The following is a 15,901-nucleotide window of genomic DNA, read 5'->3' as shown; positions in this document are numbered from 1 at the left end:
ACATAAAAAGCAAGAGGGTAGCCAGGGAAAGGGTTGGCCCACTGAAGGATAGGCAAGGGAATCTATGTGTGGAGCCAGAGGAAATGGGCGAGGTACTAAATGAATACTTTGCATCAGTATTCACCAAAGAGAAGGAATTGGTAGATGTTGAGTCTGGAGAAGGGGGTGTAGATAGCCTGGGTCACATTGTGATCCAAAAAGACGAGGTGTTGGGTGTCTTAAAAAATATTAAGGTAGATAAGTCCCCAGGGCCGGATGGGATCTACCCCAGAATACTGAAGGAGGCTGGAGAGGAAATTGCTGAGGCCTTGACAGAAATCTTTGGATCCTCGCTGTCTTCAGGGGATGTCCCGGAGGACTGGAGAATAGCCAATGTAGTTCCTCTGTTTAAGAAGGGTGGCAGGGATAATCCCGGGAACTACAGGCCGGTGAGCCTTACTTCAGTGGTAGGGAAATTACTGGGGAGAATTCTTCGAGACAGGATCTACTCCCATTTGGAAGCAAATGGACGTATTAGTGAGAGGCAGCACGGTTTTGTGAAGGGGAGGTCGTGTCTCACTAACTTGATAGAGTTTTTCGAGGAGGTCACTAAGATGATTGATGCAGGTAGGGCAGTAGATGTTGTCTATATGGACTTCAGTAAGGCCTTTGACAAGGTCCCTCATGGTAGACTAGTACAAAAGGTGAAGTCACACGGGATCAGGGGTGAACTGGCAAGGTGGATACAGAACTGGCTAGGCCATAGAAGGCAGAGGGTAGCAATGGAGGGATGCTTTTCTAATTGGAGGGCTGTGACCAGTGGTGTTCCACAGGGATCAGTGCTGGGACCTTTGCTCTTTGTAGTATATATAAATGATTTGGAGGAAAATGTAACTGGTCTGATTAGTAAGTTTGCAGACGACACAAAGGTTGGTGGAATTGCGGATAGCGATGAGGACTGTCTGAGGATACAGCAGGATTTAGATTGTCTGGAGACTTGGGCGGAGAGATGGCAGATGGAGTTTAACCTGGACAAATGTGAGGTAATGCATTTTGGAAGGGCTAATGCAGGTAGGGAATATACGGTGAATGGTAGAACCCTCAAGAGTATTGAAAGTCAAAGAGATCTAGGAGTACAGGTCCACAGATCACTGAAAGGGGCTACACAGGTGGAGAAGGTAGTCAAGAAGGCATACGGCATGCTTGCCTTCATTGGCCGGGGCATTGAGTATAAGAATTGGCAAGTCATGTTGCAGCTGTATAGAACCTTAGTTAGGCCACACTTGGAGTATAGTGTTCAATTCTGGTCGCCACACTACCAGAAGGATGTGGAGGCTTTAGAGAGGGTGCAGAAGAGATTTACCAGAATGTTGCCTGGTATGGAGGGCATAAGCTATGAGGAGCGATTGAATAAACTCGGTTTGTTCTCACTGGAACGAAGGAGGTTGAGGGGCGACCTGATAGAGGTACACAAAATTATGAGGGGCATAGACAGAGTGGATAGTCAGAGGCTTTTCCCCAGGGTAGAGGGGTCAATTACTAGGGGGCATAGGTTTAAGGTGAGAGGGGCAAAGTTTAGAGTAGATGTACGAGGCAAGTTTTTTACGCAGAGGGTAGTGGGTGCCTGGAACTCACTACCGGAGGAGGTAGTGGAGGCAGGGACGATAGGGACATTTAAGGGGCATCTTGACAAATATATGAATAGGATGGGAATAGAAGGATACGGACCCAGGAAGTGTAGAAGATTGTAGTTTAGTCGGGCAGTATGGTCGGCACGGGCTTGGAGGGCCGAAGGGCCTGTTCCTGTGCTGTACATTTCTTTGTTCTTTGTTCTTTGTTCTTTGTATCCTGATGGATGGTTATAGATTTGAGAAATTAACTGCTTCTCTCTCCACAGATGCTACTAGACATGCTGAGTATTTCCAGCGTTTTCTGCTCCGATTTTCAGCATCTGCAGCATTTTACTTTTGCACTTTTTTATTTGTGGGAAAATAGCTGTACAAATTCGATAAAAATTACTTTGAGGTCTATCCAAAAAGTGATTGCAACTTTGATTTTAATAGTTTCATAAGATTCGGTCAAAGCATGGGTTAAGGCATTCAGCCAAGCAGAGAGCACAATTTTAAGCCCAATATATTTAGCATGGAACTAATGGCAGGTTTACAGCACCTTGCTTTATCATTAATCTGTGGACAATGATGACCTAATTTGATAATTCAGCTAGCAAATATGGATGTTTTGAAACTATTCCCTTCTTCAGTGACCAACCAATATTGGGCACCTTAGCAGCAAACCTATTTTGTCACCTATTGTCGCTTGCCAAGTTTTTTGGTATAGCACTCTGTTTATTGTCATGTCTTCACCACATGCAATTACACTAATATCTTTAATGATGTTTTGTTTAGATATTCCATTCCATTCAGAGAACATGTATGGAACTGCTGAAGGTCATTGAACAGTACCAGAAACGGATTTGTTGTATGTATTTTATTTATTGAATATATTTAAAATTTAACTGAATGATTTCAATACATTGCTGTTCATTTATGTTCCCATCTGTATTTTGTCTTTAGAAGGGTAAAGGGAGAACTTCCAAAAACATTTTTAAAAAATAAGTAATTAAAAATATAATTCCATGTAAGTGGTAATTTAGAAACAAAAGGCGTTTTAGACGTTTGCATTTATTCCGCTATTTTATTAGGTAAGGTAAAGTCGCCATAGTCCCAGATGACCATAGGCTGCTTTCCCCTTTTGAGGGGGAGAGCTGATTGGTGGTGGTTTAACCTGCGGATCATCACACGTCAGGTGAGGAGCAAGGTTGAATAATCTCAGCTGGTATGGGAATTGAACCTGCGCTGCTGGCCTCGCTCTGCATCACGAACCAGCTGTCTAACCAAGTGAGCTAAACCGTGGCTGATCTGTACCTCAACTCCTGTTGCCTGTGCATATATTGTCTGATCTCAATTTGATATGCTCATTGACCGATTTCCCCAAGGTTGGGGACATTTAGGGTGCAGAGTCGGGTGCCAGTATAATCCCTATCAGCAAGTAAGAGCCATCCATCCAGGGGTGGAACTTTCTGCAGGATTGTCTCCGTAGCATTAAAAGAGGTGGGAAGTCACTTGAAAGAGCAGAAGGACCTTGAAGATAAGATACAGTTTGTTACTGATGACCTCTGCTGAGATGAGGCTTTCAAAAATTGATGAATTGAGATGATGGGCGGCATTCTCCAGTCCCCCAGCCACCTGTATCTCGACGGCACGCTGTTCACTGGTGGATGGATTCTCTACTCATGCTGCTTGTCAATGTGATTTTACATTGAAGCCACCCCATGCTGCCGGGAGACCCATGGGTGGGGGGGGGGAGGGGGGGGGGGGAGGGCTGTTGTTGGTGGGAATAGATAATCCCAATGGCCGGAGAATTCCAGCCCATGTGGAGAAAGTGGAGTGTTCAATTAATTTTCTCTTTGTCAGCCATATTCGGCCAATTTCTGCACCGTATCTGCTATCTAGTAAACTACAGAGATCAGGGTTTAAACCTGGCAACTTCTAGTTCTGAGTCATTCAGTATACGAGGTGGTGCATATATACAGTTTAAAAATAAGAGGTGTCCTATTTCAGACTGAGATGAAAAATGTCTTGGAGGACCTTTGGTCTTTGGAACTTTCTTCCACAAAGGACAGTGGAGGTCAAGTCATATATTCAGGGCTGCGTTTGGCAGGTTTTCGATCTGTAAGAGGTAGAAGTGGAGTTCATGCCACAATTGATCTTACTGATTGGTGGAGCAAGATCAATGGACCAAATGGTTTACTCTTTTTTCTTATGGTTCAGGCCTATACTGGACACCAAGTGAGAGAGCCAGCCTTACACCTCCTGCTCTCAGCAGAGGGAAATAATTAGATATAATGGATGAATAGGGAGGGTAGCCACATGCAAAACCTAAACTTTGAGTTGTGACAAAATTATACTTCTGTTTTTCCTTTTCAGTTTTGTCTCAGGAAGAAAATGAGTTGGGCCGATTTCTCAGATCACAGGGTTCACAGGATAAAACCAGAGCGGGAAAAATGATGCAAGCATCTGGAAAAGCACTGTGTTTCTCCTCACAACAAAGGTATCAAAAGTATTCCAAGGAAATATTCTATGCATATTTGATAAAGATAGTCTGATGTTCCACAGGGTTGGTTGGTTGGTTGGTGAGTAGCATGGCGCTTGATTGATAAGTTTGAAAAAATAGGAACTGGAGGAGGAGGATTCTTTGAGTGCGGCAGCTGGTGGGGTGAAAGGTGAGGACAAGGGGGACCCTATCCTGGTTCTGGGAGGGAGGAGAAGGGGTGAGTGCAGAGGTGCAGGAGATGAGTCAGATGTGGTTGAGAGCCCTGTCGATCTCGGTGGGTGGAAAACCACAATTAAGGAAGAATGTTAGCAGCACCTTTTTGGAAAGTGGTATCATCGGAACAGATGCGATGGGGGTGAAGGAACTGGGAGAATGGGATGGAGTCCTTAAAGGTTGTGGCCCCCCTGTCCTCACATTTCACCCCACCGGCCTCCGCATTCAAAGAATCACTCTCCGTCAACTCCAGCATGATGCCACCACCAAACACATCTTGCCCTCAATCCTCCTGTCAGCATTTCACAGAGACTGTTCCCTCCAGGATACTCTGGTCCAATCCTTGGTCCATTCCTCCATCACTTCCAACACCTCACCCTCTTCCCATGGCATATTCCCATGCAATCCAGAAGAATAACATCTGCCCCTTTACTTCCTCCCAGGGACCAGACATTCTTTTGAAGTGAGGCAGCACTTCACATGCACCTCCTTCAGTCTATTGCATTTGCTGCTCCCACTGCGGTCTACTCTACATTGGAGAGACTAAACACAGATTGGGTGACTGCTTTGCAGAACATCTCCAGTCCATCTGCAAGCAAGACCCAGACCTTCCTGTCGTTTGCCAATTCAACTCACCTTCCTGCTCTCATGTCCATCCTTGGCCTGCTGCAATGTTCCAGAGCAGCCCAGCGCAAACTGAAGGATCAGCCCCTCATCTTTCGATTAGGCACATTACAGCCTTCCGGACTTAGCATTGAGTTCAACAACTTCAGACTATGAACTCTCTCCTTCACCTTCACCCCATTTTTATTTGTATTAATTTCTTCCATTGTTCTGTTTCCCCCCCCCACCATTGTCCACCCTCCCCACCCAACTTGGGCCAACTGTTCCTAATTGCCCTTTGACAGACTGCTTACCTTTGTTCTGCTATTGACACATTCTAATCTCCTTATTTGCCACTATCAGCACCCTTCTTAGCCTTAATCACCCCCACTTACATTCTCTTTGTCTTTCTGTCCACGACATCTTTGTCAACCTCCACCTATCCACCTAACACTGGTCCCTATCCAGCCCATGGCTCCATGCCACCCTCCACAACAGTATAAATCTGACCGTATTTCCAGTTTTGACAAAGTTTCCTCCAGACTTGAGATGTTAGCTCCTTTCTCTCTCCACAGATCCGGTCAGACCTGCTGAGATTGCCCAGTATTTTTTGCTTTTGTTTCCGATGTAATTTGCTTTTATCTTTTATCTCATTTATCTTGGTTGTCAACCATTACTTTATTCTGCACGAAACAATCATTTACTAAATCGAGGTTTCTTCTTAAGATTGTATTTGCACCTGAATTACCACCTGTTTTTATGGGGGGGGCTTTGAGTCATAATAGAGGGCAAAACCTGAACATGAGTAATCCCACCAAAAAAATTACAGTTCACTTTAAAGCCGATTAAGACCGTATTCTGCCACATCTAAATGTGGTCAAGGAGCTATACCCAACTTCCCGCACACATTTCTTCTAACCCATCTCAACAGTTAACATGTAATTGATGGTGGGAACCTGTGTACTGTTACTTGTGCATTACATCTATTCATATAAATTGGTGAGGTTCATGGAGCGACTGATGGGGCAGGATTAGCACTTGCTCATAAGACAAACATTTGAATTTTAGTAACAAAAATAAAACATCCATACCATTAATATGCAATGCCAATCACCTTGTGCAACACATCAGTGATCACTGTCCAAGAAACATGGCATGATATGCTCATGATGTGACAGTACATCATGCCATCCCTTGAGTCAAACCCATGCATGAGGATGCTTGATTGGTGCAAAACTTTTGGTAAACAGGAGGTACAGATGTTCTGAAGTCTCATATTAGATGTCTTGAAAAATCTGGTGGAGTCCGACAAACTCATCTGAATGCACAATGGGAGTTCCACGAGGAAATAGAAACAGGATAATATTGGGTGAATATTCAGTCCTAATGATTTTCGCAGTAACTTCATTACAGTGTTAATAGCCTACTTGGGACAACAATAAAGATTATTTTTGTACATTATGTTAAGGTATGAATAATGATTTTAAGTGCTTACGTGCATGTGTTATTTTGGAATATATTATTTATTTGCCAGCACAAATTGGAGGTTTGTGTTGGTATAATTATGAATATTACAAAGATAATTAAGGGATGTCAGAATATTGATGAAAATGTGTTGCTCAATTTTCAGCTTTATGTCCTGCTGGTTGTATTTTATTATAAATCTCAATTCCTTGTTTATATCCAGCACTGCTGTCTTGGATTTCAAATCTGCCTTACTCATCTGCAACTCTCTTTTTTTCTCTAAATCTGCTCTGCTTTTTGTAGTTATTAGTCATTCTTTGATTTCAGATGTCTGTTCCTTATTCCTCTTGTTTACGACTTGTTCTGATTCTACCGTGTGCAAAATTTCCTTCCCAAAGGAAGACAGCTTTGGCAAAGAGTCATCCAGACTTGCAATGTTAGCTCCCTTTGCTCACCACAGATGGTGCCAGACTGGCTGAGATTGTCCAGCATTTTGTGTTTTTGTTTCAGATTCCAGCATCTGCAGTAATTTGCTTTTAGCTATTTTAAATGCCTGTCCCAGTCTGACCAATAATCTCCATACCAAAGGAAGGGTTCTAAAAAATCAAAATGTGAGGGAGAAATGGAGTGGATACATAACAATGGCCTAAGTAAAATGAAGGAAGATAAGTGTATGGGCATAAAATAAGATTCCGAATTATTTTCTTATTATGACTAGATGCTGTTTGCTCCTAATGTCTTGATTTAACTTTGTAATAACAACAACTAAAACACTTGCGTTGGGGTTGGGGTGGGGGGCGTGTGGGTGGAAATATAGTGCTACTTTACTTTGGAGTATTAAGATGGAAGTAAGAGCCCTAATTTGGTGTGGTTTAATGCTTTAGGTTGGCACTCCGCAGTCCTTTATGTCGATTGTACCAGGAAGTGGAAACCTTTAGGTATCGTGCCATTTCAGACACTTGGTTGACTGTGAGCCGAATGGAACAGTCTCGCACAGAATACCGGGGAGCATTACTATGGATGAAAGATATTTCTCAGGAATTGGACCCTGATATGTATAAGCATCTTGAAAAATTTAGGAAGGTAAGAATAATATATTTTGATCAGATCTTTTATGACCACTATTGGTTAAGGGTTACTATTACAGAAGGGGAGATTAATTTTTCCTCTCCTAACCTGTTCATAAACAAAGATGTTTTTATTTTATTTTTGATTTTATAAATAGTGGCGTATTATCCCCAACAATCAAATTTGGAGTGTTCCAATCATCTATAGATAATTTGCACAGCAAACTCGAGGTAAGATGTGATAAAAGGGGTTGTTTGATTTTTATACACATGCTTGCGTGGAGTTTTGCGATGTCTGCCCTTTTTTTAGCACTCATACAATACAAAGAGGGATAAGAGAAAGAGGCTCAAGGCCAGACCCAATAAAATACAAGTTGGGGTTTATGTGTGACCAGAATCGGAAGTCTAATTGAATGTTTCTTCAGAGGGGTGGTTGCCTATTGAAGGGTGATCTGTCTTTTCACAAACGAGACTTCCACCAGGGGAGAAGGCATGTAGAGTTGAGTTAGTCTTGGAAGCACAAGTTACAGTGTTCCAATAGTTTGCAGTTTTAATGAGGGACCAGAGTTCTTTCTGATGCCACATGATTTATGCTGAGATGGTGGGCAACACTGGATACTTGCCTTGGAGATACTGTTTCTCTTCGGAGGCCAAACAGTGACTGTTTGAGTTCAGCCCGACTTGGTAATTTTACAAATTCTAGCATCTTGGGGAAGCTCATGTGACATACCTCCAACCACTTTTCCTGGCTGTTGGGCAAAGGATGTATTTTTCCAGGGCTGGAATTCTGAGGTGTTCAATAGGAGTAGGGATTCCTTTTGTTCAAGGAGAAATTGGCTTCAGGTAGTTAAACGCGGCCCCTGGGTGGAACAAGTAATACTTTGGCCATTAGCATCAGATTGGAAACTAGGAGTTGTGAACAGCTGCCCTTTTTCTAGCTGGACATCTTGTCTGCAAGAGCGGTGTGTTGGCTTGGCAGGAATGTTTATGCGATGCAAGGAGGTGAGGTGTTAGCCTTTGTTTACTTTCAAACTGCTCAGAAACTTAGCTGGAGCCCTTTTATCAGCCCAGCAACGGTCCATTTTGGAAAACGGAAAAAAATAATTTTATAAAGTAAATATAAATATACATATCTTTTCTTTCGAATCTTGACCGAGACAGTTGCAATTGGAAATAAATACTGGCAACAAAAGTTATTTTGCGTCAATGCACAACTTGCAGAAATGTCCTTGCTCACCAGTCACTGAAAGTAAGCATGCAGGTGCAGCAGGTGGTAAAAAAGGTATGTTGGCCTTCATAGCGAGGGATTCGAGTACAGGAGCAGAGATGTCTTGCTGCAATTATACAGGGCCTTGTTGAAACCACACCTGGGATATTGTGTGTAGTTTTGGTCTCTTTATCTGAGGAATGATTTTCTTGCTCTAGCAGGAGTGAAGTCTACCAGACTGATTTCTGGGACCTATGAGGAGAGATTGAGTTTTTTATAATAATCTTTATTGTCACAAGTAGGCTTACATTAACACTGCAATGAAGTTACTGTGAAACGCCCCTAGTCGCCACATTCCGGCGCCTGTTCGAGTACACCGAGGGAGATTTCAGAATGTCCAATTCACCTGACAAGCACGTCTTTTGGGACTTGTGGGAGGAAACCGGAGCACCCGGACGAAACCCACGCAGACACGGGGAGAATGTGCAAACTCCACACAGGCAGTGACCCAAGCCGAGAATCGAACTTGGGACCCTGGCACTGTGAAGCTACAGTGCTAACCACTGTGCTACCGTGCCGCCCACATACTCAAAAATTCAATCAAATTTATTGGGCATGACCTCCCTCTCTCAAAGCCATGTTGTCTATTCCTGATCAAACCTTGCCTCTCCAAGTGGAGATAGATTCTCTCCTTCAGAATGTTCTCCAATAGTTTCCCTACCCCTCACGTGAGACTCATTGGTCTGTAGTTCCCTAGCAGATCTCAACAACTTTCTTAAATAGTGGGATCACATAAGCTGTTCTCCAGTCCTCTGGCACCTCTCCCAAGGCCAGAGAGGAATTAAAATTTTGGGTCCTGCAATCTCCTCCCTCGCTTCCCACAGTATCCTGGGACTCAATTCATCTGGAGATTTGTCCTTTTAAGCCTGCCAACACCAATACCTTGTCACTCCCTATGACAATTTGCTCAAGAACCTTACAGTCTCTCTCCCCTAATTCTATATCTACCTCCTCATTTTCTTGGGTGGAGACAGATATCAAGTATTCATTCAATACCCTACCAATGTCCTCTGGCTCCACCCACAGATTTCTTTGGTCCCTAGTGGGCCCTACTCCTTCCCTGGTTATCCTCTTCCCATTGATAGACTTATAGAATATCTTGGGGGATTTTCCCCAGTTTTATCAGCCAGAGTTTTCTCATATCCCCTTTTTGCTCTCCTAATTGCTTTCTTAAACTCCATCCTGCACCTTCTAAACTCCGCTAATGCCTCCGTTGATTTGCTCTCCTTGTTAAAAGCCCCTCCTTTCCGGCTCATCGTATCCTGAATGTCTCTGGTCATCCATGGTTCTCTTGCTACTCCTTCCTATTACTCCAGAGGGAACTCCTTCCCATTACTGTAGAGGGAACATGTTGGGTCGGTACCCTCCCCATTTCCTTTTTGAACGACCCCCCCCCCCCCCCCCATTGCTCTTCTGTAGATTTCCCCACAAGTAACTCTTTTCAGTCTGTTCTAATGGATCTAGGAAATGTAGACGCATGAAGGATGTTCCTGATGGCAGGGGAGCCCGGAACCATGAATCACAGTCTGAGGATTTAGGGTAGACCATTAAGACTGAGATGAAGAGAAATTTCTTCGCCCAGGGAGTGGTGACCCTGTGGAATCTTGACAAATACATGAATAGGATGGGAATAGAGGGATATGGACCCAGGAAGTGTGGAAGATTTTACTTTAGACGGGCAGCATGGTCGGCACAGGCTTGGAGGGCCGAAGGGCCTGTTCCTGTGCTGTACTTTTCTTTGTTCTTTGTTCTTTGGAATTCTCTACCACAGAAAGCAGGCCAAAACATTGTATGTTTTCAAGAAGGAGTTACACATAGCTCTTTGGCTAAAAGGGTCAAAGAATATGATGGGGAAAGCGGGAACAGGTTGCTGAGTTGGATGGTCAGCCAAGGTCATATTGAATGGTGGAGCAGGCTCGAAGGGCTGAATGGTCTCCTCCAACACCTATTTTCTATGTGTACTCCGGAACTCTGATTCTTTCCCCCAAGATAATGGAGTTGTGTTTTTTTTTAAATCAGTGGCAATTTTTGATGCTTTAGTTTCTTAATTATGTTCCTTGCACTGGCACAAATGTAAAGGTTGATGCGCTGAGACACCTGCTATGTTGCAGCGTTTTCAATGCATCCAGGAATTTGTTAATCTAAAATTGAGCTGTACAAAGATTGTAAATATTTATAACTGTGTCATGCCACAAGTCACTTGCTTTAACTATTGACCAAAAAACAATTTTGGCACAATTAACCTATTCTTAAGTAACTACATTGAATAGCATAGAAATTACAACACAAGCAGGTTGCCCACATGAACAATATTGCTAATCCCATTTTCCAAGCGCCATTCACACGCCCATCCTGTTCCCAAATCGCATCATTTACCTTTCTATCATCCACCTATCTAACCCATTCTAAAGTGTGCGTTCACCTATTCTCTGCTTCAATCACTAACTCTGGCAGTGCACTATATGATCTCTCAACAGTCTGTATTTAAATATTTCACATATGTTCTGTCTTAAATATCTTGCTTTTAATGTTGTATCCATGTCCCCGCATTGTAGACCCTTCAACAGGTAACACTCCGTTCACATCAATGTTGTCAATGTGGACTGGACACATTGCTGGACATTTAATCACATGACCTTCATCTGCCCAGACCAAACAACAATTTTTCCTATCCAATATTTTTTATAACGATTGGTCTTGTTCATTTAAAAGGGAACGATGACTTCTGATGGCGGCCATGGAGGACATACCTCTTCATTCACCTGAGGAAGGAGCAGTGCTCCGAAAGCTAGTGATTTGAAACAAACCTGTTGGACTTTAACCTGGTGTTGTAAGACTTCTTGCTGTGCTCACCCCAGTCCAACTGCGGCATCACCACATCATGATCTATTTATAGATGGGAGCTTCCCCAGCTTGAAAGCCTTGGAGGATAAATTTGAATTGCCAGCAGGGAACGGGTATAGGTATTTGCAGGTGCGAGACTTCTTGAGAAAGCAGGTTCCGGCCTTCCCGCTGCTGCCGCCACGGGGGATACAGGACAGAGTTATTTCCAGTACCTGGGTGGGAGAGGGGAAGGTATCAGGAGCTTTGGGAGGCGGAGGAAACCCTGGTGGAGGAGCTCAATGGCAAGTGGGAGGACGAGCTAGGAGGAGAGATAGAGGCGGGTCTGTGGGGCGGATGCCCTACGCAGGGTTAATACATCCTCATCATATGCCAGGCTTAGCCTGATACAATTCAAGGTAGTCCACCGGGCCACATGACTGTGGCTGGGATGAGCAGATTTTTCGGGATAAAGGACAGGTGTGCGAGAAGCCCAGCAAACCATGTCCACATGTTTTGGGCATGCCCAAAGCTTAGAGGGTTCTGGCAGGGGTTCGCTAAGGCATCACGGTACTCAAAACACGGGTGATGCCGAAACTGGAGGTGGCGATCTTTGGAGTGTCGGAAGAGCCGGGAGTTCAGGGGGTGAAAGAGGCCGACGTCTTGGCCTTTGCCTCCCGGGTAGCCCGGAGACGGATCTTATTAATGTGGAGGGACTCGAAGCTCCCGAATGTAGAGACCTGGGTTAGTGACATGGCTGGTTTTCTCAGTCTTGAGAAAATAAAGTTCGCCTTAAGAGGGCCAATGGTCGGGTTCACCCGGAGGTGGCAGCCGTTCGTCGACTTTCTCGGGGAAAATTAAAATGTCAGTAGAAGCAGAATTCCAAAGGGGGGGGGGAAAGAGGACTGGATTGTTGTTTCATGGTTGGGCTGTGTGAACATTGGGATGGGGGGGGGGAGAAATGTTTATTGTACCATGTTCATGGCATGTTATTATTATAAAAACTTGCAAATCCCCTTTATAAAAATATATTTTTTTAAATAATAGAGAATGACGAGAGCACAACGGGTTCGATTTTGTAGTTAGCACTGCTGCCTCACAGCGCCGAGGACCCGGGTTCGATCCCGGCCCTGGGTCATAGTCCATGTGGGGTTTGCACATTCTCCTCCATGTGGGGTTTGCACATTCTCCCTGTGTCTGCGTGGGTCTCACCCCCACAACCTGAAGATGTGCAGGGTAGGTGAATTGGCCACGATAATTTGCCCTTTAATTCAAAATAAATAATTGGGTACTCTTTAATAAAAAAAAAAAAAAAAAAAAATTTAAAAAGGAAAAAAGGTACATTGAACTTCAGCAGTTGCCCTATTTATGCCACAGATATGGACGGAACTAGACAAAAGAAATGTCAGGGCTTGTCCATTCCAGTGTAAGTAACTTTTTATAGTGTGGAAAGTCATAATTGCTGCCAATTTACGGCTCCAGCAATGAGAAGTGGCTTTTAGCAATGCATTTTGATTCATAAAACACAGAACAGTACAGCACAGGCCCTTTTGCCCACGATGTTGTACCAACCATTTATCCTAATCTAAGATCAACCTAGCCTACACCCCTTCAATTTACTGCTGTCCATGTGCCTGTCCAAGAGTCGCTTAAATGTCCCTAATGACTCTGACTCTACCACCTCTGCTGGTCGTGCATTCCACACACCCACCACTCTGTGTAAAGAACCTACCTCTGACATCTCCCCCTATACCTTCCTCCAATCACCTTAAAATTATGTCCCCTCGTGACAGCCATTTCTGCCCTGGGGAACTGTCTCTGACTATCCACTCTATCCATGTCTCCCATCATCTTGTACACCTCTATCAAGTCACCTCTTCCTTCTTCGCTCCAGTGAGAAAAGCCCTAGCTCCCACAACGGCTCTTCATAAGACGTGCCCTCCAGGCCAGGCAACATCCTGGTAAACCTCCTCTGCACCCTCTCCAAAGCATCCACATCCTTCCTATAATGAGGTGACAATATTCCAAGTGTGGTCTAACCACGGTTTTATAAAGCTGCAGCAAAGCCTCGCAGCTCTTAAACTCGATGCCCCTGTTAATGAAAGCCAACACACCATATGCCTTCTTAACAACCCTATCAACCTGGGTGGCAACTTTGAGGGATCTTTGTACGTGGACCCCAAGATCCCTCTGTTCCCCACACTTCCAAGAATCCTGCCTTTAACCCTGTATTCAGCATTCAAATTCGACCTTCCAAAATGAATCACTTCACATTTATCTAGGTTGAACTCCATCTGCCTCTTCTCAGCCCAGCTCTGCATCTGTCAATGTCCTGTTGTAACCGGCAACAGCCTTCGACACTATCTACAACTCCACCAACCTTCTTGTCATCGGCAAACTTACTAACCCACCCTCCAGTTCCTCATCCAAGTAATTTATAAAAACCACAAAGAGCCGAGGTCCCAGAACAGATCCCTGCGGGACACCACTGGTCACCGACCTCCAGGTGGAATACTTTCCATCCATTATCATTTGCGGTCTTTCGGTCAGCCAATTCTGTATCCAGACAGCCAAATCTCCCTGTATCCCATGCCCCCTAACGTTCTGAATGAGCCTACCATAGGGAACCTTATCAAATGCCTTACTGAAATTCATATACACCACATCCACTGGCTGACCTTCATCAATGTGTCTCATCACATCCTCAAAGAATTCAATGAGGCTTGTGAGGCATGACCTGCCCCTCACAAAACCATGCTGACTATCTTTAATCAAACTATGTTTTTCTAAATAATCATAAATCTTATCTCTCCAAATCCTTTCCAATATTTTGCTCACCATAGACACAAGATTGACTGGTCTGTAATTCCCAGGGATTTTCCTATTCCCTTTCTTGCACAGGGGAACAACATTCGCCTCCCTCCAATCATCCGGTACTACTCCAATAGAGAGCGAGGACGCAAAGATCATCGCCAACAGCGCAGCAATCTCCTCCCTCGCTTCCCGTAGTAAACTTGGGTATATCCTGTCAGGCCCAGGGGACTTATCTATCCTGATGCTTTTCAAAATTTCCAGCACATCCTCCTTCTTAATATCAACCTGTTCAAGTCAATTAACCTGGTTCACGCTGTACTCATTAGCAACAAGTGAATACTGAAGCAAAATATTCATTTAGTGCCTCCCCTATCTCCTCAGGCTCTAGGCACAAGTTTCCTCCACTATCCTTGATCGGCCCTACTCTCACTCTGATCATCCTCTTATTTCTCACAAGTGTAGAACGCCTTGGGGTTTTCACTAATCCTTTCTGCCAGGGCTTTTCCATGCCCCTTCTAGCTCTCCATCCATTTTTGAGTTCCTTCCTAGCTACCTTGTAACCCTCTCGAGCCATGCCAGATCCTTGCCTCCTCAACCTTACGTAAGCTTCCTTCTTCCTCTTAACTAAGGCTAACTTCGGGGCAGCACGGTAGCCTTGTGGATAGCACAATTGCTTCACAGCTCCAGGGTCCCAGGTTCGATTCCGGCTTGGGTCACTGTCTGTGCGGAGTCTGCACATCCTCCCCGTGTGTGCGTGGGTTTCCTCCGGGTGCTCCGGTTTCCTCCCACAGTCCAAAGATGTGCAGGTTAGGTGGATTGGCCATGATAAATTGCCCTTCGTGTCCAAAATTGCCCTTAGTGTTGGGTGGGGTTACTGGGTTATGGGGATAGGGTGGAGGTGTTGACCTTGGGTGGGGTGCTCTTTCCAAGCGCCGGTGCAGACTCGATGGGCCGAATGGCCTCCTTCTGCACTGTAAATTCTATGAAACTAGAAGCACCACTTCTCTTGTCATCAAAGGCTCCTTCACCTTACCATTCCTTCCTCATCTCAGTGGGACAAAACTATCCAGCACTCGCAGCAAGTGCTCCTTAAACAACCCCCACATTACTGTTGTGCATTTCCCAAAGAACAACTGTTTCCACTTTATGCTCCTCAGCTCCTGTCTAATAGTAGTATAATTTACCCTCCCCCAAGCAAATACCTTCCCATACTGTCTGTTCCTATCCCTTTCCGTGTCTATGGTAAAGGTCAAGGAGTTGTGGTCACTGTCACCGAAATGCTCTCCCACCGAGACATCTGACAATGGCCTGGTTTGTTGTCAAGCACCAAATACAATATATCCCCCCCCCCCCCCCCCCCCCCCCCCCCCCCCTTAGTCGGCCTATCTACGTCAGGGATCCTTCCTGTACATAACCTGACAAAATCTGCTCCATCCAAACCATTTGCAGTAAGGAGATTCCGGTCAATATTCGGGAAGTTGAAGTCACCCATGACAACAACTCTGTTCCTTCTGCACCTTTCCAAGATCTGCTGCCCAATCTGTTCCTCCATCTCTCTGCT

At 44.6% G+C, this 15,901-nt stretch overlaps 1 protein-coding gene across 12 annotated transcripts in view; it reads left to right on the top strand.

Annotated features, from left to right (window-relative positions):
- ica1 (islet cell autoantigen 1) overlaps positions 1-15,901 on the top strand; it is a 316,484-nt gene that overhangs the window by 86,332 nt on the left and 214,251 nt on the right. For all 12 annotated transcript variants that reach the window (XM_072509105.1, XM_072509100.1, XM_072509097.1 and 9 more), the window contains 3 exons: positions 2,385-2,457; positions 3,966-4,089; positions 7,257-7,455. In XM_072509105.1, coding sequence (XP_072365206.1) covers positions 2,385-2,457; positions 3,966-4,089; positions 7,257-7,455 — 396 coding nt within the window. The remainder of the gene's footprint in view (positions 1-2,384; positions 2,458-3,965; positions 4,090-7,256; positions 7,456-15,901) is intronic.

The sequence above is a fragment of the Scyliorhinus torazame genome, chromosome 6 (genome assembly GCF_047496885.1).
Source record: "Scyliorhinus torazame isolate Kashiwa2021f chromosome 6, sScyTor2.1, whole genome shotgun sequence".
NCBI classification, from domain to species: Eukaryota; Metazoa; Chordata; class Chondrichthyes; order Carcharhiniformes; family Scyliorhinidae; genus Scyliorhinus; species Scyliorhinus torazame.
This window is presented reverse-complemented; position numbering and strand designations above follow the sequence as displayed.